The sequence below is a fragment of the Notolabrus celidotus genome, chromosome 13 (assembly GCF_009762535.1).
Source record: "Notolabrus celidotus isolate fNotCel1 chromosome 13, fNotCel1.pri, whole genome shotgun sequence".
Lineage (NCBI taxonomy): Eukaryota > Metazoa > Chordata > Actinopteri > Labriformes > Labridae > Notolabrus > Notolabrus celidotus.
In genome coordinates this window covers 25,136,672-25,162,938 of record NC_048284.1, presented here as the reverse complement: position 1 = coordinate 25,162,938, position 26,267 = coordinate 25,136,672, and the positions used below count along the sequence as shown (strand labels likewise).

General features: G+C 43.9%; 1 protein-coding gene across 2 annotated transcripts in view; it reads left to right on the top strand.

Moving 5' to 3' along the window:
- The window catches only part of bcl11bb (BAF chromatin remodeling complex subunit BCL11B b), a 30,873-nt gene extending 7,289 nt beyond the window's left edge, over positions 1-23,584 (top strand). The window contains exons 2-3 of one of the 2 annotated variants that reach the window (XM_034699308.1): positions 1,143-1,526; positions 18,452-23,584. In XM_034699308.1, coding sequence (XP_034555199.1) covers positions 1,143-1,526; positions 18,452-20,523 — 2,456 coding nt within the window. In that variant the 3' untranslated portion in view covers positions 20,524-23,584. The remainder of the gene's footprint in view (positions 1-1,142; positions 1,527-18,451) is intronic. The other variant, XM_034699309.1, reaches the window with a different exon arrangement.
- The last annotated feature ends 2,683 nt before the right edge of the window (positions 23,585-26,267 follow it).

Genomic DNA, 26,267 nt, shown 5'->3' with positions numbered 1-26,267 from the left:
ACACATTCTTTGTCTAATCTTTGCAATTATTAGGGTGTCATGTTTGGAGAAAAAAGAGAAAAGAGTTGCACAAAAAAGGGAGGGGTGGTTGCAGAGACAGGCAGGCGCTGCTGTGCTCCTCTCCCAGGCATCAACACCTCTCCCTGGGTACCTACTCTCTCAGACGCCCCCTTAGAGTCTCTGGAGCTTCAGGTTTCCTCCAGGACACGTCTTCATACTGGTACATCAGGGTAGATTCAGAAAAAAAGGGGGCTGTCCATGAGGGATTTACGTTAAGCTAAGGGAGTCAGTCTGTGCCATAGGGGACGAGCGGGGGGGGAAGAGTGTGTAATGGTTATTAATGACCGTGTCAGATCTGTGAAGAATGAGATTTACTCTCTTAACAAGACCTCGGGTTTGGCTTTATAGATTTTCTGTCTGTGGAGAATACAGTGTTCAAACTCACCTGCTCCATTCATGCACAGACTCACACGCACACTCACACTCTCACACACACACACACACACACACACACACACACACACACACACACACACACACACACACACACACACACATATTTCTCCTTTTCTTCTTCTCCCATTTTTCTTTTCCGTGTCTTTTCTGTGATGCACACACAAACATGAGCACACACACATGCCGGTGTTATGTGGCCTCCGATACGCAACACTTTGTTCTGCACAAGCCAGGGCTCCCACGTGGTGAAGGCAGACGTCTATCTGTGACAGCTCAGTGCAGCAAAGGCCCTCACCGGAAACCCAGCCTGCACTGTGAGATGAATAGCTTCCTGGCCGCACACACATGCACATAAACACACACACGCATGCAGGAAAATAGAGGCACAGATACACTTATACATGATACAGTGTATGTGCTGGGTCCCACCCACGCAGATCTCTCACGGATAAGCCGCACAGGTGTTTGTCTGGGTGAAGCAGCTTCACAGGGGCGTTGTTTTGTGCCATGATAGTGACACAAGAGGAAATGCACTGATCATGGCATGTAAGGGGGAGGGGGGGTGCTTTTTTCTGACAACAAAATCAGGAAAAACTTCTCCTCAGTGTGTGTTCTTATCTCTGTGTGTCTTAAAAAAGAAACATAAGTGATTTAAATTTGTCCTCTGTCTCTTCCCTTTTCTGCAGCAGACGCCAATCATGACTCAGGGGCGGGATCTCCTTCTCCAGAGCCGTCCAGCCCCAGCCCGAGGAGAGTGGGACCCGGGGAGCATGACCTCCTGACCTGTGGCCAATGCCAGACCAACTTCCCTCTGGGTGAAATCCTGGTTTTCATCGAGCACAAGCGTCGTCTGTGCCGAGGGTTGGGGAGCAGACCAGGCACCTACTCAAAACCAGGGGAAAGTGGCGGGCTAGCGGGAATCCATATCTCTCCTAGGGCCCGGTCACTGGAGCTGGGCAGAGGGTCCATTCCGGTGGAGGTGGGCATCCAGGTGACCCCTGGAGGGGAGGACGATGACCATAGAAGGATGACACCGGCGAGGGGAATCTGCCCCAAACAAGAAAGAGGAGGTATGAAGACTGAACACAGAATATTTAAAAGAAGAGTCGAAAGGCAACTCACTCTTGACACAGTTTTGAAGAGAGCTCTCTTGTCAAAACACACACACACACACACACACACACACACACACACACACACACGTCTCTCACCTGTCCAAGACAGATAGCTTTCTTTAAAGAATCCCAGCTGCTTGTTATTTTGACAGTGGCCTTCAGGAGGGATTAATGTAGCCTGGGATGATTTCATTAGACTGAGTGAGAGCTGTGTGCATCTATTCTGCTCTGTAAAAAGTAAAACATCACACAGACACACACATATACACACCAAATCATACACACCAAACAAACAAACAAACACACACTGGCAGGCCTGAAGGACTTCTTCAGCTGAAACCAATTGTGAAAGGCGAGGAGGAAGGTGATAGAGGAGCCGCCCCCAGTGTGTATGTGTATGTGTGTGTGTGTGTGCGTGTGTGTGTGTGTGTGTGTTTTATTTTTTTTGGCCCGTGTGAGTGTGTGTGTCACGTGTTCGAGCGTTTGTAAAGAAATCCTGCAGCATACAAAAAAAAAGAGGTTAAGAAAGCTGATTAAAATTCATCTGTGTGCGTGGTGAGGAGAAGGGGATTAATAAAGCAGCAAGGCCGCTCATCTGGCTACGGGAGGAGGAGGGGGGGCAGGGGCGAGGTGGGGGGGTCTGAAGACTGCCAGCGCTGCAGGGAAACCAGTTCAAAGTTATCAGAGGAGACAGTCACCATCACACCCAAGAGCTGGGAAGGCTATCCAGGATTACACAGACTAAGAGGGACTCGGCTCGAGGAGGGATAGGCTTTTATTGTCAAAGTTAGCCACCATAGTTACATGTGAGGGGATTACACACAGAGTGGCCACCACAGTGTCTTACACTGGTTAGTTATGGAAAGGGTGATGGGTTAACTTTTATAATGCATTATGTTAAATGAAGGTGCATACAGGATTATCCAATTATCCAATCTATAAATGTTAATCATTAAGAGAGACTTTTAAGGTTTAATTTTGTGTCCCGCACACATCTACAGTATTTTTGTTTACTTCAGGACTCTGTCAGCCGCTCTTTGAAATTTTGTTTTGAACTTTTTAAAAGGGACAACAATTTCCGGATGGGATTAAAAAAAATTGCACTTAGTTGATTCAAGACTAAAAAACTGGAGAGGATTTCTGTAGTCAGAAATCAGCACATATGCACATTTTCTGTGTGTGTGGCCAGCATCTGTTTGTGGTCAGTATCTTTTGTAGGGGGGGAAAATGCATTGAAGACTATCAGCTTGTGACAGCACAGTCACAGCTAATATTTGGAAATAAAAGTGACGTGAATTCTATGAAATTCTTCAAGTCATTTCTCGCAAGTCCAAAATAAAGTCTGAGAGTATGTTTTTCTTCAGTATTTAATAACTGAGAAAAAGTCGAGATAGCACATCAGAGTTGTTATTCATTTGTTTTTTGTCTTTTTAAATCCGTAATTAGGGCATTTAATGAACATTTAACCCACTAACAGCCCCGCTGCAGCAGAAAAAAAAAACATGGAACTCATTTGGCAGCTCATGCATTCAAAAAAAGACTCAATGAATTTTACACAGCACTTTGTCTGTTGGGTGGTCAGAGGAAAAACATTTAAGCAGTTAGAGAGTGAGTCAGCCTGTTACAGCGGCAGTCATTTAGTCACTCGCACACACACTTACACATAGACAGACAGAGTGACAGTCTTATCACTAAGAGAACAGGACATGAAAGCACTCCAAGCCCCAAATGAAAGAGAGGAGGAGCGCTTTGTTCAACACATTAGATTGCCACTCAAGGCAGTCTCAAGTTTCAACCAAATTAGATTACATTATTAGGTCTAATTAAGTCCAATGTGTTAGCAGCACACACACTAACACACACCCACACACAAGTAAGGAAACATCATAACCGTTTCTTGCATGTATGTGGGAGAACTTTGCAGCGAGAACACACACAAGCACATTTTTGCTGCACGGAAGAGACAAAATGAGCATATGTATCATGCATAACACACACCTGCACGCATATAAGTATAGAAACGTTCCCATGATGCACTGAGGCATGCATGAAATACCTGTGCTGTATTGCCGCATGTGTCACACTTAACCCTCTCCACTCCTGGATTGTTTGTTTTTTTCACCTGCTTGTGTTTTATAACATCCTGTCTGGCCTCTTTGTCTGTCAGCCTGCTCGCTTAAACTGCAAACATACTGCAAGGCTAGCAGATTCAACCCCAAAAGGTGCAAACACACACACACCCAAACAGACACACACACAGACACACACACACACACACACACACACACACACACACACACACACACACACACACACTCACAAACACACACACACACACACACACACACACACACACACACACACACACACACACACACACACACACACACACACTATCTCCTGCACACATTGGGGGTAGATGAAAAATGGCCCTTCTGTGCCCTATTTTATTTTCCTTGAGTTTCTCGTGCTGATGCATGCACTCTGCGTGTTTATGTGTGGGCTTTGTCACAGTATGTTAATATAAGTGTGTGTGCTGTACCTTGTATGAATTTGTGTATGCGTGCAGCGTCTGTGAAGAATGACGCATGTCACCAGGAAAGCGAGAGGTTGTCGCTAGGGGAGCGTTACCATGCTAAGACGACCCTGGCCCTGCTTTGAACCCCTCCCAGGACGGCTGGCGGCCCCCTCGGAGCACTTAAACACATCCAGTACATCCGGGAGAAGTCACATCATGACAACTCGTCTCTCTTCTCTCTGTGTCTGTCTCTTTCTTTCTCACTCACAAACACTTTGTATAGAGATCACACGCTAAATATTTCATGAAGCCATGGGAGCGACAGTGGCAACATCCTTCCCTCTCTTCTTTTACCCCTCTCTGTCCACCTCTGATCTTCCTGCTGTCACTTTCTCATCACTGCATTTGGCTGAAGATCTTTGCATTAGCGTAGTATGATTTTGGGTGTGAAACCACTTATGAGCTTGATTTACTACCCATACTTTGGCGTTAAGTGAACCGCAGTGACACTGGATTTATGATCAAAGACAATAAATGAGACACCCGCCACTTTTAAACTGTCACACCTCAACGTGCAACATTTTTTTGCAGATGTGAAAGTGTGTTAAAGTGCACAGATGTTTTCTTAACCTCACAGGATCGGTATTTGTCCTTAAGCCAATCTGCATCAAGGATTTGTCTTTACGTTAATGATTAATGGTGGTTTGTAGAAGAAAACAGGAGGTGTAACCTTCAAAAAAACGACTAAAAAGTGAATGAGACCTTTGTACCCAAAGAGGTCAAACCTTCATGTTCAACACTTGTCACCAAATATCTGTGACATCCCAGTTTCCACACCTCAACACCGCTGTGGATTTAAAGGTGTCCCTCTCCTCTCTTCTCTTCTTCCCCCTCTCTCTCCCCCCCCCCCCCATCTTTTTTTTCCTCCCTTTTTTGCCCCACCACCCAATGCTCCTTTAATCACCTGGCTTGCTCTCATTTCCATATTAAATAGGCTTTAATCATGAAAAGCAATCAGGCTTTTGCATATTCATACCTTCCCCTGTACGCCGGCTTCCCTGTCTCGCTCCAGTGCCAAGCAGCCAGTAATCAGTAGGCAGGCGGCGTAATGCCATAGCCCCAGCCCATCGCATGAAAACACACACACATACACACACACATACACACACATACACACACGCTGCATGAGTTAGAAATAACTTCACATGCTACTTACGTATTATCTCTACTCCAGGAGAGAGAGATAGAGAGAGGGAGAGATAGAGCGAGAGGGAGAAGGGTGAGAGATAAAAAAAGAAAGATGGCGAGACTGATCCCTGATTTGAGCTGCGAATATTTGTACAGAGGCTCAAGGAAAAGTCGATTTGCATAATGACTTTGTAGTTTTGCATTAATCACATTTGCATATGAAAATGCGTTAATTACTCCTGATGATTTTTTTTAAAAACTTGCTTCATTTGATGTCCAAGCTCTGGGGTTGTGATTAGGGGTTACATGGTGGCAGTTGTGTAGGAGGTGTGTGTACACATGTGCGTGTCATGTGTGTTTCTGATGCATTTCTGTGTGTGTTTATGTGCTCTTACATGAGTGTTTTGAATGCTTGCCAGCGATTTTGTGTTGTGTCTGCTGCTAGGCATGTGTGTGTGCTTTTTTTGATTTCTCATTTGTGCGTATGTATGCGTGTGTCTGTGTGTGTTTGTGTTTGTGTGTGTGTGTGTGTGTGTGTGTGTGTGTGTGTGTGTGTGTGTGTATGTATGTGTGTGTGTGTGTGTGTGTGTGTGTGTGTGTGTGTGTGTGTTTGTTTGTGTGTTTGTTTGTGTGTGTGTATGTTTTTAGTTTCTGAGTGTGGTAAATATTTTCTTATTCCTCTGTGGGTAAAAAAGAGGAGTACACTCTTTCCTTCACTAAAACACACATTTTTGTTTTTGATTAACGCGGACAAACTCTCATTCATGATTCAGTATCTCCCCTCATGTGTTTCTTTATTGGACTCTCGAGTTACAATAGTGGAAAAGCTACAAAGAGATAAGTAAAACTGATGGCACTGATATTTTAAGAGTATTCTTTTTAAAATGTCAACACAGATGAAAGATTACTGGACCTCAGGAACAATATATCTTCTTAGAAGTCGAGTAGAGGATTTAATGTTTTTTTTGCTGTATCCAGCTAAACAAGCTACAGAGTTGCTTTTAATTTATATTTTTTATAACGTTGTTTTAAAAAATATATACATTCATAAAAATATCTAGGATACCCGCAACAACAGTTACTACAATTTCATGCATATTCTTCTTCTTCTTCTTCTTCTCATGGTTGCATGTAGTAGCAGGTGCTTTTGCAGAGTTCTGCGTGCGACCCTGAAGAAACCTCTGGATATCTTGTTGCACTAGTTAAATCTAAAAGTGAAAGTTAAACTGTATTTGCTTTATTAATTTCTTGAAACAAATTATTGAAAGAGCAGCCATATTTTGTTGATTTTTTTAATATTAGCAAATTCAGTTCAGTTCATTGATGTTAATCCAGGAGAAATTTGAAGTGAAAGTACAGAAACTTTTGCCCAAATTTGACACAGAATAATTTTTGAGATTTGTTTCCTCGTTCTTCATCTGTGTGTGTCTATGTGCATTTTGGTACATATACACTACATCTGTGAGTGTGTGCATACAATTACAGTATACGTGTTCCTGCCTGCGTATGGGCCCCTAGAGTTGTTGGCTCATAACACCGTGCCTCAGACAGGACCACCCCAGGGGCCGTCTGACTCTGCTTGTGTGTGTCTGTCTGCTACATCTAGCAGGGTCAACCAGGTCTATAAGAAAGCTGCTAAAATGGCACAGCTGCACATGCACACTCCACCTGACACACACACACACACACTCTCACACGCACATAGTAACATTATATTCCTACAGATATCTGTACATTTAAAGATTTATGCAGATAAACAGAAACTGGACACGGTGCAGGGATACTCACATTGATAACACAAACACAAAAATGTGTGCATGTAGGAATGCATACATCTCACATTAAGGTCTAACACACTCGTGCACACTCGTGCACACGCACACACAAACACACACACACACACACACACACACACACACACACACACTGCTTAAAGGCTCCCACATGAAGGCATCAAACGCTCCACAGCCAGCTTTATGGCACTCATATGGCAGCAGATTTGATATTTTCCTACCACAGCTGGGGAATAAAACTCGCCACTAATTTGGACTGCGAGCGCCACCGCTAACTTTCAGCATGTGCCGACTGACTGTGTCTTCCAGATGTGTGGACTCTTTGCTCCTTAACAGCCTTACTTAAGAGGCATTAGAAACCTCACACCCCAGCCTTGCTATGCATGGAGAGCGGTGATGGCGCTTGCTTCCACACAAACACGCCGCTTTGTGCGGAGTGCTGATGTGAAGTTCATGGTCTTGCTGCTACGGACCATAAGTTGTCTTGTGTCAGTGGGAATCTGTGAATGTGTTTATGTTCTTTTCATAAATAGCTATAATCAAGGTAATTTGACTGCCGCTCTGTAGTTATTCAAGCTACCCGTTGCTTCTGCTCTCTGGTTGTGACATTCGATTACAGGTGTGCTTTCATTAGTGCTGAGTTAAGGTGCAACATTTTTAAAAACTCACTGTAATTACAGTCTGGATGTATGCATTCAAGAGCATGCTTAAGAACCTGCTGGGCAACATGGTTATTTTTGCCTTGCTTTAGAAACACATCTAACTGAAGAACTTTGGGACACGCAGATGAAACTCATGTGTGTGTGTGTGTTCAGCTATTGTGCAGTGTGCCATAACATATAATATGCCCCCTTTCAGGAGTAAATGGGGAGATTTTCTGACCGGGGCGTTCACTCCAGCTCTATAGAAAAGTGTTTGCCTTCTGGAGGAAGAGGGCTGCCATTAGTATTTGTGAAAAGGGAAAAGAGATGGTGCTTGTTAGCCAGTCAGACAGGGGTAATCCTACTTGCTTCACTGTTGTTGCTCCTTTCCTCTTATCTTATTAGCGTCCCGCTCTGATTGGGCGGGTTTGTGGGGAAAGAAAATGAGGAGACAGCGTTTATGGTCGTATTTTTTCCTCTTTCAGGCTGCTCTGCCACAAGAGATATTGAAAGCCTTTCATGGTACACTTACGATTCCCCTTATTTCATCCACTTATTTGTCTCCAGCAATTACTCCAAGAGAGAGAACACACCGGACGCAGACAAACACATGACAAACGCAAGCTGCCTTATTGTAGCTTTGTCACTTTAATATAAATCAGTGGTGAGCATTTACCAATATGTAGGAAAAAAAACAACCTGAAAAAGGTGTCAGAAATACATTTCAACACCTCTGTTCTAGTACGAGAGAGCTTACTGGTATCTCAGGTATAGTGTTCAAACTTTTAAAAAGGTATTTAAGAATTTTAATAGCAAAAGCTCTTTCCAGAAGCAGCGCCTTTGCTGCTTTATAATCCAAAGAACACACTGTGAACAATATTCATAGGGATTTTATTTTCACATTTGTTCCATCTCCTGTGAAAACTGTTAAAAGCGAGGTCCTTTTGTGGATAATCCATAGCACCAGGGACAGACAAGTTGATGTTTAATATTTTCTTTCACATCAATTTCAGTTTTTTAAAACAAATATCTACCTATTTTTGTGAGACCCCCTAACTCCTTATTTGCATTGTGTGAATTTTATGAATTTAAGAGGAAAAGGACACTTTAAATGAGAGGAGGTTGAATTCATCATTACAGCAGTAAACATATTGTTTTATTATTATTTTTATTATACTTTCACTTTAGCTCACATAACCTGAACACTGATCTACGAGGAGAGGGAGAAAACATCTGCTCCGGTCTCGTTCAGGGATGAAAGAGGGCTTGCACTGTCATGTCCATAGATGGCAATACAGACAGGGGAGTTAACTGCTCGAGGTTAAGGGGGCTGCACTCTCGCTGTATACTGGCGTAATTCATACTTTTCCATAAAGCCCTCTTCTCCGTGTCTGTCTCTCCCGGAGCAGAACAGAGCGAGCCAAAATGAAATAAAGCCTAAGATGTTATCAGGGTGATTGGTGCCAGTGGAGCTTGTCTGGGCCTGTGGTCTGGTGGGGCAGCGCTGGCCTGTACCAGTGTTAGTATGTGTGTGTGTGTGTGTGTTAGTGTGGGTGTGAGTGTGTTTGTGAGTGTGTGTATGTGTGTGTGTGTCCTTAAGGCACTGGATAGATGAAAGCTTTCTTTAACCATAAGCTATGCAGGAGCCGTGCCAGGAGCAGGAAATGTATCAGCGTGATAACAGCCAGAAAGACAGAGAGAAAAACGAGAAAGACACAGAAAGAAATGACAGAGAGAGAGAGAGAGAGAGAGACGGAGGGAGAGGCCACATGAAACCCACAGGGGGAGAGGCCTGAGGCCAAAGTCAGCCCAATCACACACACAAATGTCACTTCATAAATATGTCTTGGGTGTGTATGATGAGAGATGGATCCATGCTTATGTCTGCATCTGTGAGTGTGTGTGTGTGTGTGTGTGTGTGTGTGTGTGTGTGTGTGTGTGTGTGTGTGTGTGTGTGTGTGTGTGTGTGTGTGTGTGTGTGTGGAGCAGTCAAGGTTAAATATTGACAGTTTGACACACCTGAGTACGTATAGGACCAAATAATGAGAATGAGTAGGATACACCTGGAAACATGACCGTTGTAATGCTAATAATCTTGTGCTGCCGGCCGCTCACAATTTGATCTCATAGATGAAAGAGAGTGTCATGTGTGACTGTGTCATGTGGCCTCATTGCACATTTAAGAAAAAATAGATTTTCTCTTTTTTAGTTTGATCAAATACGATCATATTTTAAGTGATGGCAGAACAAACAACAGGTTCTTCAAACCCCTTTTTCCTTTTGGAAGTTTACTAATTAGCTTCTCTGTGTCAAAATTTGCACGGCTAGCCTGAATGAAATAAAGATAGAAGCAGGTTTACAGCCTATATAAACACATTCAAAGTTTGACATTTGAGGATGTGCTTGAATTCACTGTGCAGATCAATATCAACCTGGTGGTTAGATGCTAAACATTAAGCTATAACCAGCAGTTAGCTACTTTTGCCAAAAGCCTGTCAACGGTTAGCTTAAGAGGTACTAATACTGGGATCTTGTTACCTTAGAGCAGAGCTGTTGAATTAATACTTCATTTTTATTGTTTAATCTGTGCAAAAATTTAACTGTACAAGCAAGAGTACAGCACACTAGGAAGTCACTACTTCATTGCAGGAAGTAGTCTGATACACAAACCACAACGTGTAGCTTTAACTGCTAACCATTTGATGTTAGTGGATTATATCAAGCAGAGAAACACTTTTAATTACTGAGCTTGAGAGATGCTTTTTGACAGATTAGTTTTAGTGTGAGCTTTATGCTAAGGTAAGTTAACCAAGTTTTAAATTCATCACATAGCCACATCATTTAATAATGAGCTGCAATATTTTTTTCCCAGATTGAGCAGAGCACTTTTTAAAAAAAAAAAAAAGAGCACAAGACATTCATGTTACATTTTTTATATCTCAAGATTCCCCTCACTTCTTTTTAGTAAGCTAACACTCATCAGAGAGCTTGCAAAACTGGTGTCAAATGATGCAACACTTCTGGGCTCTCTCCTGTGATGCTCACAGCCTTTTACTTTGTGTTAAAGTGTAAGTAAAAGGAATGCATCCTCTCACAGCCTTTAGTGGCCAGGATCACGTATTAAAATGAAGAAACTAGTAAATAAGAACATTAAATGTTCAGGCTCTGTTTCCTAATCGCTGGAAAGGCTGCTACGCCATGTCCAAAGCATGTGAGGGGCAAGTTTTATAGCAGGCTGATTGGGTTGGAAAGGCCTGTGTGCTTCATTCAGGGCCTCGGTGGTATTTTCCTGTGGGCTGCTAGTTAAGTGGGCCTGGCTGCTTGGCTCCAGTGGGCAAAAACCAGCTGGGGACCATTACTACTGCTGAAAGAATACAGCACCCAGTCACAGAGTGGTAGCAGAGATACACACGCTGAGCATGAGCATACAGTATACATACAAACACATTCATAAAACCACATACATCACACACAGAGGCGCAGAAGCACTACTTTCCAAAATGTCTTGCTTCTGTTGCCATAGTTTTCTGCCTCTTTGACACACACAGACACACAGACACACACACATGAATACACATACAAAGGGAGGGTAAATTCATTCATAAGCATAGAAAAAATAGACACCCCCTTTATCAGAGGTTACGACATTTTGGTTGAATGTTTTTTTGTTTAGTTGACCATTCAGGGAGAGCAACATTCATAGAATAATGTAACACCTTATATGCACTGTTTGTATTAAATGATTTATCCGATGAAAAATTTAATAAACCCACAAAACAGAATTCGAGTGTCACTCACATGTCAAAGTCAATTTCCTACTCCCTGCCGCTGAATAGGAAATTAAGTTTCTGGACAAAGTGTGAGCCCCTAAGGGGGTATGACTGCAGCTCATTTGGATGTAAAACCTCAAACAAACATTGTGCGAGTCCACAAAGTCGCTCTGCATTTCATTGTCGAAGCAGCGTGAGTTTTTGTCCTCTGATGCCATCACCTATCCAAACATTTTTGTGTTCTTTTTGTGGTTTGTAGCATCTGTGGGGACTTTCTCTCTTTAAACCTCACCTTGTATTTATTCTTTTTGTTAATTAGGATTCATCCTTTCATTAAGCATACTTTCACCCCTACACTTCCTCCAATTGGTCCCTTTATTTTTTATTGCATGGCATCATGTTTTCCCTGCTGTTGTGTTGTCGTAAAACAGGAAGGCGATGGGATAAAAGATTACAGTGGTTATAATTATATATCAAGAAAGAAAGCACAGGTGATTGAGAAAAACAAAGCTCATTTTTTTTCTCAATTTCCCTTGCTGCACATGATTCTGTCGTTTTTCCTCTTGTGCTGTCTCTTCCTCCTTTTCTTCTACCCCCTTTTTCCCATTGCCCTCATTTTTCCATCTTTCATCCTCTCCTCCATCTTGCTCCTCTCTCGCTTCTTCTCGCAACCACAAGCACGATTGAGTGTCATCCATTTGTCAGCGTCACATGATAGACAGCAGACCCCACAAGTGTGTGCACATACCCCTGATACACACACAAACACACACTCACAAGTACAGGCGCTGGGACCAGTTAGGAGCTGATGGCGATGAGTCAGGCTTTGAGAAATGCCACAGAGAGCTTAGCTAATGCACTTTATGGAGCTCCCTTTTTCTTTTCATTCCTTTTTTCTTCCATCTATATCGCTCCCTCTTTCTCCCTCCCTCTTTCTTTGTCCTAGAAGCCGAGCCAAAAGTCATAGCTCTTCGCTGACAGAGAGGTCTTTCCAGTTATTTTTCACAGCGCGTCCCCTGTGCCCTCACTGGGATAACTCGCCTCATGTCGCTAACGTGCTACATGAGAGCCTCCACCGCTCGTGCATTGTTGTACAGCTGGGCTCGCTCCATGTGTGTGTGCGTGCTTGTCATCACCGCCTGGAGATACCTGATCCCTTTTATTGTTCATTTGACCCGCATCCCAGGAGGCATGAGGGTCAGGGTGGAGTACCCAGATACCTTGTGCAGGTGCTGAGTGTGTATGTGAGAGCAGAGGAAGACACAGGAGAGAGAAAATTGAAGGAATAAAGTTAAGAGCTGAAAGGGAAAATACTTTTTGCTTTCCATCCCGCACACTTTCCAGCAAACCCATTAAGCAGCACTGTTTCTTTAAAACTTCTCAGGCATTTCAGCTGGTCATATCGGCTGCACACACACAAACACACACACACACACACACACACACACACACACACACACACACACACACACACACACACACACACACACACACACACACACACACACACAGATGTATATGGTTAGCAGGCCAAAGCTGGTTTGAGTTAGCATGGAGCCAGTCACACTGTGTGAGAGCCTTACCCCCTGCCTGCTACCGCCACCCTCCACAGTCTCTCTCCTTCTTTTTGTCTCTCCATCTCTCTCATGTTAATGCTGTATATATATATGATGGTCATCCACTCCTGGTTTGCCGTTTGAGCCCTCTACGCCCTGTGAAACCCACCCCCGACTCACACGCTTGATCTGCTTGGCCTCCTGATTAGCCTCCTTGATGACAAACATGCCATCAGAGCAAAGGGGAGACTGAGGAAGGAGGAGGAGGAGGAGCAAGAGGGACGGATGGGAGATGTGCGGAGGAGGAGAGGAGCAGAGGTGTAAGGGGAGCAGGGATTGGGGTGAGGGGGGGCAATCGGGCGAGGTGAGGAGGCAGGGACCCCTGGGGACCCCTAGATCACAGCCATGCTAATGAGGAGCTGCTTTGCCAGCAGCAGAGGTGTCAGCTAACCCCTGACAGGTGCACACACACACACGCATACTCCCAGGGCTCATGCCTGCGCGTACATGTGTGTGTTTGTGTGTGTGTGTGTGTGTGTGTGTGTGTGTGTGTGTGTGTGTGTGTGTGTGTGTGTGTGTGTGTGTGAGGGAGGGGCTACAGGGGCAGGTTTGTGTCCCAGTGGCCTAGCCTGCGGGCGGCTTTGTTCAGAATGCAAATCCGTAGCTGTGGCGTTCTGTCGCCCTTGATGGAATGCCGAAGCAGAACAGCGAACCTGAACCCAAGGAATGCGGCAGTACACACACACAGACATATACTTACCCCCCCAACTCACACACACATGTGAGATCTACTATAGTGCATCCTCTGCCCCAGCCAGGGCTCTGTGCTGTCCTCTGTCTCTACAATAAAGCAACATTTTTCTAACATGCTCCAGACTTGACTCTCTAGTTTTTCCGCCTGCTGCTGAAGTGTCCATGTCAGTGAACGCAGCACAGCAGCAAAGTTGGCGGGCTAGCGTTCAAATCCTTCTTATTTTCAATTACGTTTTTTCCCTAAGCTTTTGAGAGTTAATTTGGCATCAGTGAGCGTTCATTACCATCCACTCACTGTTCACTGAGAAGCTCCAGTTTGCCCATCTTGTCGAAGGCTGAGTTTGCGGATTTTTTGTTATTCTTCTGTGGTCTTATTATAAGTCCCTCTGGATTAGAGGGACTGATAAAGCCCCCAAACTGTAAGTGTAGTGTAAATGGAGGGAGCTCATGCCTCGAAAATATAAATCAAACTCAGGCTGCAGGGATGGCATATGTGAATTCCTAAATTAAACCAAAATCCACATGTCTGCACCGTACGCCTGGTCCCAACTTCAAACCCTGCCAAGCTCACACCAACTTTCCTCCACTGGCCATATGCAAACAGTCAATATCGTGGCTCCCCTTCATTCACTGGCATTTTGTTTGTACTTTTTAAGGCAAAATAATGGCTATAAAAGGCAATCTGGAAAGAATAAAATCTGATGTAAAGCTCAGATCTCAGTCCCTGAAGACTGGCTTAATTGGCCCGGTGGTTTAGTAAAAAAAAAAAACAACCCAGGAGAGAAGGAGGGCATTATTACTAGCCCACCTCAGCTCCACGCATGTGCCAATGTTTTAATAACTTCCTCCAGGCCTCCTGGCCTTCAGCCCTTGTTTTGTTGCACAGGACATAGAGTGCAGAGCTGGTCTCAGATCTGTGTTGTGTTCATCTGTTTCCTGAACAAGCCCCTCTGTATGTCCACCTCTGCAGAAAAGAACTGATAAGTCAAAGATTCAGAACATTTCAAGTGTCAGACTAGCATTTATAAGTCGTTGTGCCGCTAGCTAAATGACAAAGGACGGCGAATTCAGCTTATAATGTAACAGCAATTTACAGAATCCTGCTGCGACTCCATTTCATTTAACCTTTCATCTCAGACGCATTTACCGACCAGTGTGTGTGTGTGTGTGTGTGTGTGTGTAAATGTGTGTGCGTGGGTATGTGTCTGTGTGCATATGGTGTGTCAGAGTAAATTGGGCGATTAGGTCCGGCATCAGTGGCTGCGTGGAGACGAGAGTGTAACTGTTCTAACTGCTAGTTGACCTTGGCGGTCAGCAGCGGAGGGGTCCCTGCGTGTGTGTCAGAAAGACGACTGTAATTACCTCAAACTGAAGCGTGACACAGCCCATCGTGATTCTCTAATGAACGCTTTTATTGGCTGGAGCACTACGCAGTGACAATGTTCACACACACCCAGCATGTGTGCAATTGTGTGTGTGTGTGTGTGTGTGTGTGTGAGAGAGAGAGAGAGAGAGAGAGAGAGAGAGAGAGGGGGGGGGGGGGGGGGGGGGGGGATGGAGTGAGCATATCTCTGTGCATCTGTCTGAGTAAGAGAGTAGAATACTGGGAAGTGTGTCTGTGTGGCACGTAGGTTTTAATTGAGAGAGACTTCTATCCTGCATAATTGGGTTTACCCTTTATCTTACTTTATTTAAACACCCTAAAACAGACTGGCTAAGGGTGGAGCAGAAGAAAACTAAGTGCTATAGCCCAAGAGAAACGTGGGTCAGGCAAACTTGTTGGTGTTAAGGCATATAAAGTTCTCTTGATGGAGTGCTAATTTTGAAGTCTTTGCCAAGATGCACAGAAAAAGCTGAATTAATTTAACATGCAAAACTGCTGTGCAAAGATTAAAAAGATATATTTTTAAAGACTATAAAAATTCTCAGAAGCTGCATCGAGCAACATTAAAAAAACTGCAGTTTAAAGCTCCTGTGAGGAAATGTTGGTTTGTGTTGATTTTTTCGCCCCCTGTGGAATGGTTTTGTTCTGAACATGCAAAAGTTGTATTTCTATTTGACGAACAAATGCATAACTCAACGTAAGCCTTTGCCATTTTAACGAGAAAGGCTTTTTCAGTAGTGGGACGCTAATCACTACAACTGTCACCTACCCCCTGCCAGGGTTTCAGATGCAACAACAATAACTTGATAGAGAAAGACCTTCTTTCCAACCAGCTTAAAACTCCTCACAGGAGCTTTAACCCCGCAAGGCCTATACCATGAAGTTTTCCAGAAACGACAAATTATTTGACATTAAAAACAAATGATCAGGTTATTGTTGTTTGAGACATCATCCATCCATCCATCCATCCATCCATCTATCTATCTATCTATCTATCTATCTATCTATCTATCTATCTATCTATCTATCTATCTATCTATCTATCTATCTATCTATCTATCTATCTATCTATCTATCTATCTATCTATCTATCTATCTATCTATCTATCTATCTCTGAGCTCCTCCCCTCCCCCCTCTTGCTTGCTTGTTTGGGAAGTTGATGAAATTTGTCTTTGGCCGTCATTAGGCAGCAGCCATCAGCTGCCAGTCTATTAGCTGCCACGCTTCCTTTAACAGCATATGGCACAGCTGTGTAAGATATGACAAGATGCAAATGTGTTGCTGTAGTGGTGGTGGGATGGGTTGGTTGTGGGGGGGTGGTATGATTTGGTGGCGTGTATTGATGAGGCCGTACGTTCAGAGCAAAGCGCAGATAAAAGAAGAGAAAATGACAGTATTTGATTAATCATGAGAGCATCAATGCTTCTCCCTATCTCACATCTTCATTTGGTATTGATCCTCCTGTGTTGATGAAATTAAACAACTCCCAAGTCTACAGACCCCTATTGGTCCCTGGGGGCTTGTAAATGCCCTCTGTGTGTGTGTGTCTATGTATGCATGTGTGCCCAAAGCACGTCTGGCCCTTAAAGTCCCTCCACCTCTCTTCTTACCCCCTCTCCTCCTCCTTCTCTTCCCTTCCCTCTCCGCTCTCTTCTCCCCGTCCAAGCTGTTAAGCTGTCCAGCTCTCAGCTGCCAAGCGGCCGTGTGAAGCTTCGCCAAACTAAACACGGGCAGGCAGCCCGCCACTCGCCCCCCACGCACACACACAGAAATACATCCACATACATGTCCACACACATGCACAGACACATGCTCCTACACACACGTTAGAAGCAGGAGTCAGGTCATCTCCCACCCAACACACACAGTGAGAGTGACGGCTACACCAGAGCTCCACTAATAGCGGAGAAAAACAGACAGAATCAGTAAATGAGCCCCTCATTAACTCTTTCTGACCCTGTCTCCCCTGAGGAAAGCCAAACCAATCACACCGCCAAATCAGCTTCCTGTACCAGACACTGATCCAACATCAGCTTTCGCTCATCTGTTCTGCATGGTACAAGTGTGTACCAGTGTGTACCAGTGTGTACCAGTGTGTACCAGTGTGTGTGTGCCTGAGTTTGAGAATGTACTTAGGTGTGCTGAGGAAGAGAGTGAAAAGAAAATAACGCTGCACATGTATCTCTGTCTGCATGTGTGTTTTACATTCCATGACAATGTGTGGCTTTGAGGCAGTCAGCCATCTTAAGGGCTCTTTTCTTGATCACATAAGACTTTGGGCAAAAGTAACTCCTCCGTCTTTGTTTTCTCCCTCTGGGCTCCGAGCTGTGGGACCACCGTACCAACTCGACTCGGCTTGCGGTAGCTGCTGATGATAAAAGTAGATGCAGATGCTTTGCAAGCAAACACAAGACCGGGGAATGGCCTCTTCCATGTTAGCCTGCGTCGAATTAGATGAATCCAAACCAACGCTCTTTTTTTATGACTCACCAGCAGGCTGACAGGGCCGTGCCACAGTGACTGATAGATTCATTTGGCATTATTAAGTTGTGCAATTTAGAGAGGCAAGTTGTCAGTTAGTGACGTGTGAGTGTGTGTGTGTGAAGCCACAACAAATAACTTTACTGTACTTGTTATAACACCAGTGACGTGAAGCTCTATTTAATGTGGATGCTCCATCAAGACTGGAGCAGTCTTTACTGTTTACACATAGTCTTCAACATCTCTCCTGTCTCTCCCTTTGTGTGTCTATCTCTCTTTAATGCCACATCTCACTCTCCTTCCCTCACCTTTAACATACTTCTTTTCACTATTGTTTCTTCCATCACTGCCTCTCCTGTCATCATATGGAGATGACAGAGTAGATGAGATGGATCTGTATATTAAAGCCTAGCTGACATTAGCATAATGTGTCATGGCCTTAGGGCAATACCTGCCATCTGCATTAGCCTGTAGACACACACACACACACACACACACACACACACACACACACACACACACACACACACACACACACACACACACACACACACACACATAAATTCACACTCAAAAATTATACACAAAAAAAATCCACATAGACGCTCGTGCATAACCAAAACATAGAGTTGAATCAAGTGTACAAGTGATTTCCTTAATTTCACACGTCATTAATACATGAAAAAAGCAATGCATGTTCATGTATTTGTTTGAAATGTGGACCAAAAACATAAAACTTTGCATATTTTGTCTCCTTGCTAAGCTCATGGTATTTTTCTCTCACTTTGCAAACAGATAAGAATGAGCCATCCAGCTACATCTGCACTACCTGCAAGCAGACTTTCACCAGCGCCTGGTTCCTGCTCCAGCACGCCCAGCACACTCACGGCATCCGCATCTATCTGGACAACCACCCAATCAACTGCTCCCTTACTCCCCGCATGGCTCTGCCTCCACCACCCTGCCCTGATGCCCTGGCCCGCTCCCCTCTCCCCACTTTCCTTGGTGACACCAACAACCCATTCCACCTCCTCCGCATGGCTGCGCCCCTGCTCAGGGAACATCCCCCTCCCCCAGGGTACTTGGAGACCCGGCTGCCTGCGACACCACCCTTTATCAGCCCCCCTCCACCCCCTAGACCTCCCCTAGAGCGGCTGGGCCCAGAGGAGATGGGGCTGCTGTCACAGCACCCCAGTGCCTTTGAGAGGGTGATGCGGCTGGCCCCCATGGACCCTCCATCCATGGACTTCTCTCGACGCCTGAGGGAGCTAGCCGGCAACACGACCAATAATGGTGGGCCAACACCTCCTCTTTCCCCCAACCGCGTGCCACCTATGCACCGCTTGTTGAGTCCAACGCTATTCCAGCCTGGTGCTAAGCCTCCAACATTTCTAACCTATTCCCCACAGCCGCCAACTTCTCAGGGGGGACACGGTTCTTCAAGTCCTCCAGATCCACAGGGACAGAACCAGACCCCAGGCAAGTCCAAGTCCTGTGAGTTCTGTGGCAAGATCTTCAAGTTCCAGAGCAACCTGATTGTCCACAGACGCAGTCACACGGGAGAGAGGCCGTACAAGTGTCATCTGTGTGATCACGCCTGTTCCCAGGCCAGCAAGCTCAAGAGGCACATGAAGACACATATGCACAACAAATCTGGGTCCATGAGTGGCTCCCCAGAGCAGGGAAACAGAGGAGAGGGAGGAGAGGGGGAAGAAAAGAGTAGGGAGGGGGATTCAAGCAGAATGGTGATGGACAATGAGGAGGAGGAGGAGGAAGAGGAGGAAGAAGAAGAGGAAGAAGAGGAAGAGGAGGAGGAAATGAGGAATGGAAGTCGGCCAGATTCCAACTTAAGTGAGGACTCTCAGGAGTTCCGCCCAAATCGGGAGAACGGCCCAAGGCAGTCTCCCGTGGAGAAGCCCCTGAGCGGGGACAGAGAAAATGACAGTGGCGGGGTGGGCATCATTCACCCGTATAACCACCTGGACAATCACCTGAGACTAAACCCCAACAAGAGAAGCATGGAGAGACAACCCAACGGAGATGGAGGAGAGAGGGGTGAAGCAGAAAGAGGCAGAGACAACGAGAGGGTGCAGGACAGAGAGCGAGAGCGAGAAGAGGAGGATGAGCACAGGCCCCTGATGAACGGCAGAATCAGTGTATCCGAAGCAGACTCATTCCCTGGGCTGTTCCAGCGTCGGCCCACCCCCATCACCAGCCCGAACCCCTCCAACAACAAGAGGATCAAGATTGAGAAGGAACAGCTGGAGCTTCCCCCAACCATTCCCCTTATCTCCCCAGAGAATGTCTACTCACAGCTCTTGGCTGGCTACGCTGCGTCACGCCACTTCATCAGAGAACCCTTCTTGGGATTCACAGATTCCCGTCAGTCGCCGTTCGGCACCTCCTCCGAGCACTCCTCCTCAGAGACGGGGAGCCTTCGATTCTCCACCCCGCCTGGGGAACTGATGGAAGGAGGGAGCGCCTCGGGCCGAAGCGGAAGCAGCACTCCCCATCTCCTGCGGGGACCTGGACCCGGCAGGCCCCCAAGCTCTAAGGACAGGAGGAACGACACCTGTGAGTACTGTGGCAAGGTGTTCAAGAACTGCAGCAACCTGACAGTGCATCGACGCAGCCACACAGGGGAACGACCCTACAAGTGCGACCTGTGCAGCTACGCCTGTGCCCAGAGCTCCAAGCTGACGCGCCACATGAAGACCCACGGGCAGTTCGGGAAGGAGGTGTACCGCTGCGACATCTGCCACATGCCCTTCAGTGTGTACAGCACGCTGGAGAAACACATGAAGAAGTGGCACGGGGAACATTTGATGGCCAGTGAGGTCAAACTAGAGCAGGCGGACAGAGGTTAAGCCAGCAAACATTAGTTTAACAGCCGACAGCGTACACAAGCAAACTCTCACACATACACACACACACACACATGCAAACACAAAATCCCTATAACCACTTCTTCAGCTATGGGGCTTGGCTGGAAATCTCTCTCTTAAAAAAATGAGACTGATTGATGTTCATGTTTTTTTCTTGTCACAAAAACTGCCACCTGAGAATATAAACAAAGGGAAACTTTAATGAAAACTTGTCTGGAACGCCGTGCTTGGTGTTTCTTGGCAAACTGTCTGAGGATTTTATCAGTTAGGAATCCATGGAGCCTTTCTACTGTGCAATAATTTCTGTATTTATTGGATTTTTGTAATGATATTTGGCATGTGCAGGTACATCTTTGTGGGATTTCATATGGAGTTAGTTTTAAAATGTGCTAAACATTTTTTTTTTCTAAAATGAGATAACTGGAAAGGAGTCACCCTTAATACAAATTTTCTTTTTTTTTTGTTCCTTTAAGGAAGCTTATTATCATGTGAGAGTAAAATTGTGTGAAGCAGTTAGCTTTTAAAAGTAAAAACAATTGTTTTCTATATTATGAACTGCAGCAGCGGACTACAATCCATTCCCTCAAACAGGCCTAAAGCACTGAATGTCAGCCTGACAATAAAACACGATGCTGGATTTAAAAAATCCGACATTATCTTAGAGACCTGATTAGTTACTTTAAATTGATTCAGGGAGTTTGTCCTTTTTAAATATTGGCTTGTGACTAATTATTTTCAAATGCAGTAACTGTATTGCCGTCCTTGCTTTAGTCAGGACGTAAATAAAGGTTGCACTTAACGGAGGTACCCTTAACTGATGCTCAGTACATTCCCAATGTAGGATTAAACCACCCTATTTAATACGATGAATAAGTTAAGACTACTTGTGATTGATGTGAGAAGGAGAACAGTCCTGTTTATGTTTGTAAATATATTCTTTTTTATATGTTAAAGTAGCCCCGACTGTACGTGAAAGACAGCCTAAAACTAAACAATCAGAAGACCAGCTGCTTGCATCATCCACAGTATATGCTAAGTGTAACTACCATTCATTATTACTTTTTCAGACCCACCTGATTAACCCGCCCACTCCCCCATATGTTCAACTAAAGCTACTTCAACAATTGCAACACGTCTCAATCATCGTCCATCTCCCTCCTGTCTGGCGTGGCCGCTCTCTCTGACCCGGGTTGACTCCCCGTGTCCCACAAAATGTTTCCAAATGAAATTCATATCAATGTGTGTGTTAGCGTGTGTGTTTTCTTCTCTCTGCAGCGTGCTCTAAGCCTCTCTCCGACGGCGTCTTTTCACAGTTCACTAGCTCAGATTCATGCATTAGAGCGGCTTTTAAAAGGGAAGCCTGTTCATTCGCCTCACAAAGTGATACGGGTTTAACTCCCAGTAACAGATTCTGAGACAGTGTGCGTGTTCGTGACTTTTGGGGATTACAGTTTTTTATTTTCTGCATCGCTCATCCTGAAATGAATCTGGCTATATGAGTTATGATAATTTTTGAGCACAGCTGCAAAAGGGGGAAGGCCAGGCGACCTTGGGTAGGGGCTATATTTATAGTAAGAATGAAAGATTGGAACTGAGAAATGAAGAAAGAAATGGAGGGAGGAAGAGAGCAAGACCTTGACCAGACAGAAGAGTCATTCAAATGAAATTGGAAGCATATGAAAAGTGAGGGATTTTTTTGTACCTAAATGCACATCTACTGGCCACATCTTATAACGTACGGTCAGAGTGAGACAGCGAGCGTGAGAGGGAGGGAGACAGCAAAGCCACATGAAAGGAGATTGAGACTCATCTTTCATTTTAGTGCTGCAATTCTCAATCACCAAAATCATCTTCACTTGAAAGTTTGACCTGCTTTTTTTGCCCTTTGTCTGGTTTCCATCTGCCCCAAAACATACTTGTTTTCATAGAAAAATCATTATTACTGTATCTTGAATGCAAATTCCTCTCTTTGTGATATTTTTAAGAAAGGAAATGATGTTGAGGTCACAGCAGCACTCCATAAGCTATTCAATTGCAACCTAGTTCAGTACTTTTTTTTAGAGAAATAACACAAAAAGAGATAGTCTGAAGAGCTGCTTTCAGCTTGCTTACACATGTTGATGCATGAGTGCAAAAATCCAGATCCTTTTGTGAACGCACAGTGTATTCATACGAGGGAAACTCAGTCTGAGAATCAGGCCAAAAAGAGCCATACAGCTACAAAATATATCACCTTCCAGTGACGACTAGTGCAACCCTGAGATCTAAATCACACATGGACATTCAGTCTTACGATATGTTTACAGTGTTGAAGTATGCCATTAATGAAATACTCTGTGTAAGTGTTTAAAATGATAATAAAGTATTGTTTTCTCCAATGTTCTTTCAAATGTTTTGAATGCCATAGCAGTTTTGTATGATTATCCTGGTGGAGGGATTTTATCTTCATGGATATGTTTCTGTATGATTACTTGTTCACTGTAAGGGAAGACAATTTTTAAAATGTCATGTTGCAGAACCATGCCAATTTTTTTTCCTATCATGAGTGGTGTCATTATTGACCTTTTGTTTCCTCCATTTTTTTTTTTTTTATTTAATTTTTTTTTTAATTCTGTTGTTGGTTTGGTGAAGCTATCCTTCAAGGATGTAAAACAAAATGATTAAAAAGATTAAGGATGATCCTAAAGGAAGAACCTTCGGCAGGGGAACATGATGCTTTGCAGGAACGCTTTCCCAAATCCATTCTTTGAGACGTTCATGAACTGTGTGTTTTTTTTCCTCATGGTCGGTTGAAGGTCTTGTGATGGCACTTACAACTGTAATTTTGAATACATTTTCATATTTCACTTTTCACAACTTTCACTTACACTCTTTGTACAAAATAGTTTCCTTGGTCTTTTGGGGGGGAGTGCATCATTGTGAAAAAAAAGTGATTTCAGAACAGTACACATCTGCTGTTTTGGACATATATGTATTTTTGTAATGTGTTGAAAAATCAATACAAGAAAGCCAACACTTCAATAAATGTTGCAATTGCTCTATGATTGAAGCAGCTTTTCTTTCTAGTTATTCCTCTTCTTTTCTTCCGCCACCAAGATCAATTACAAATTTCACAACAGATACATAAAAGTTAAGTGAACAGCTTTAACTACAATCCTCATATACAAGAACAATGAGTCCATGGAGCCCAATAGAAAATAGTGTTTATGTAGTCAGTGTGCATTGTTACTGTCAGGGAAGGGCTACACTTTCATAAAAATAAACAAGTAACATTTTCTATATTCAAAAAGTGTTACCTAGACCATTGGGAACTACTTAACTACTAAACATTAGGGACAATTGATGTTCCTTCTTGTTTTATGTCAGCCTTAGGAAACCTTGTTGTACTCAACTGGCAACCTCCAGTGTTAAAGAATGAAGCTAAAGGCTGGTTTATACCTCTGCGTCGAATCCTCCAAAATGTAACTACGTGTAGAATCGACGCTGACTGCAAATCCTGTGATTGGTCCACTCGGCTGCTTGTATTTCCTGCATTTACAGCACTTCGGGGGACCCCGCTCATGGCTGCACATGGGCCTTGTATTTCATCTCCTCCTCTCTATTCTTCATGTATTCATACCTGTATGATAAGCAGCAACATGTATCAGCTGTAGATTAACATAACACGCTCTGAATCGCTGTGGAAAAGTACAGTAAACAGAGATCGTAGTGGGGCTGGAAGCAGGTGACCGGCTATCAGAGAGACCACACTTCCCTCAAGCGCTTCGGCGGGGAATTGCTGCGCGATACAGACACATCGGTGCACAAGTATGTGGTGCTCATGTACATGTCAGCCCCTGCTGCGTAGGGGAGACGCAGAAGTATAAATCAGCCTTAATGTTTAAGTGCAAAAAGCTGCAGTTCCTTGACAGTTCACATGAGGCTCACTGCAAAAGCCAAGATATCCCTAAAATAAAATACTAATTTGCCTTAGATAAACTTGTTTACAGCCTGGTTCAAAAAACAATTTTGGTCTTGAAAGCTAATTTCTTTATTAATGTTGACTGAATGAAGTGAATATTTTTGTAATCTGTTTTTATTTTAATTAATTAAATGTATTAAGGTTAAGCATACAATTGTGTAACTGAGAGCATGACTTAGTTGACTGATAGGAGGTTGTGCTTTAGCTGTTTGCCTTGTTTGCCTGAGGCCTAAGGCCTACCTCAGCTCCACCTCTTTGTCTGTTTCTAGATTGTTTGGAAGTAAGGTTGAGTCAACATTTCCAATATGGCGGCTGCCATCTTTGGGCTTCATAATGTCTCTTCAGAAACCAGTGGGTGATGTGACTGAGACTACGTCCATGTTTCACATAGTTTACTTCAAACTGTCTGTACACATTGGGTGATCAAGATGTATGCATTAATAATACTTGTGCATTTTTTTTTATACACCAAAAAAACAGGAGCCGTTTCTTTCTATACATGTATAGAGAACACAAGTGAGTATAGTTTAGTTTGAATAGCTGAGACTCTGAAAATATGTAGAGCTTTAACACATAACATGCTGCATATGAAGCAGGATAAGTGACAACAAATCATCTGGGACTGGACATTTGACAATGACTTTAACTTACTCTGAAATGCTGCAACCAGGATTCTTCTCATCTAGTCATGTTTAAGCCTTTATGCCTCACATCAGAATATAAGGAGAAAAAGGCAGATTGATTTATTCTTTCTAGCCACATTAATAGGAAGATAAAGTTTATCCTGTATCATTGATTTAATCTTGAAGACATGCCAGCTACTTCACTGATCTATGTGTCTTCTTGCATTACATTGGTTGCCTCATACACAGTAGGTGCATCTTTAAAACATCCTTAATACTGTTGCATAATAAATTAAGAGTAGGTGTCTCCCCTTGGTGAAACAGTTTCCCCCTTAGATATATTTCAAATCTGAATTAAAAGCTGCAAAGACACGTCATGTTATAATCAAAAGTCCTCTTCTGTATTTTTGCTAATTTCAGGGATGAAAACATGATTTTTTTGATGGCCCTCATGGTGTCAAAAGGTCCTTGAGTTGATGTTTTTATGGTTGAAATTCAAGAAATAATCTACCTATCATGTTGTCAGTGAGGAATCTTGCAAGCTTGCAGCCATTTTGACACTTTTCTCAGGGCAAGACAAGACACAGATAGATACCGAACCCTGATCAGATCCAACAAATCATATTTCATATTGTGCTACTACATTCACGCATTGATTAAAAAAAAGCACCACACACGTTTTAAGTTCAGTTACTGCTTATACAACTCTGTTGTTCACAGACAACAATACAAATGAGAAAGTGAGTCATACGGTATGTTTAATTTGTGAACGCAGCTCCTGAACGTCTCATACTTCATAAATGAGTCCTGGCATGAGTGTGGGGACCCGTCAGGTATTTCTTGATATCAGGCCAACAGCAGTCAAGCCCGTCCTCGCTTTAGCCTCCAGGCCATTGGATAACATAACAGAAACAGTGCATGTGTGGTGTGTTTGTGTGTGTCTGTGCGTATGTGTGTGTTGGTGTGCGCACTTTGTAGAGAAGGCGCGAGAAAGGAAAGAGCGAGAGAAGAGGCAGAACAATGGTGCGGAGATGGAGGAGTGAAGAAAGGAAAAAAAAGGCGGGTTTGTGTGAGAAAGTCAAATCAGGAGGAATTCTCACTGCTTGCCAGCTCTTGCCACACACAACGACCCATGAAGTGTT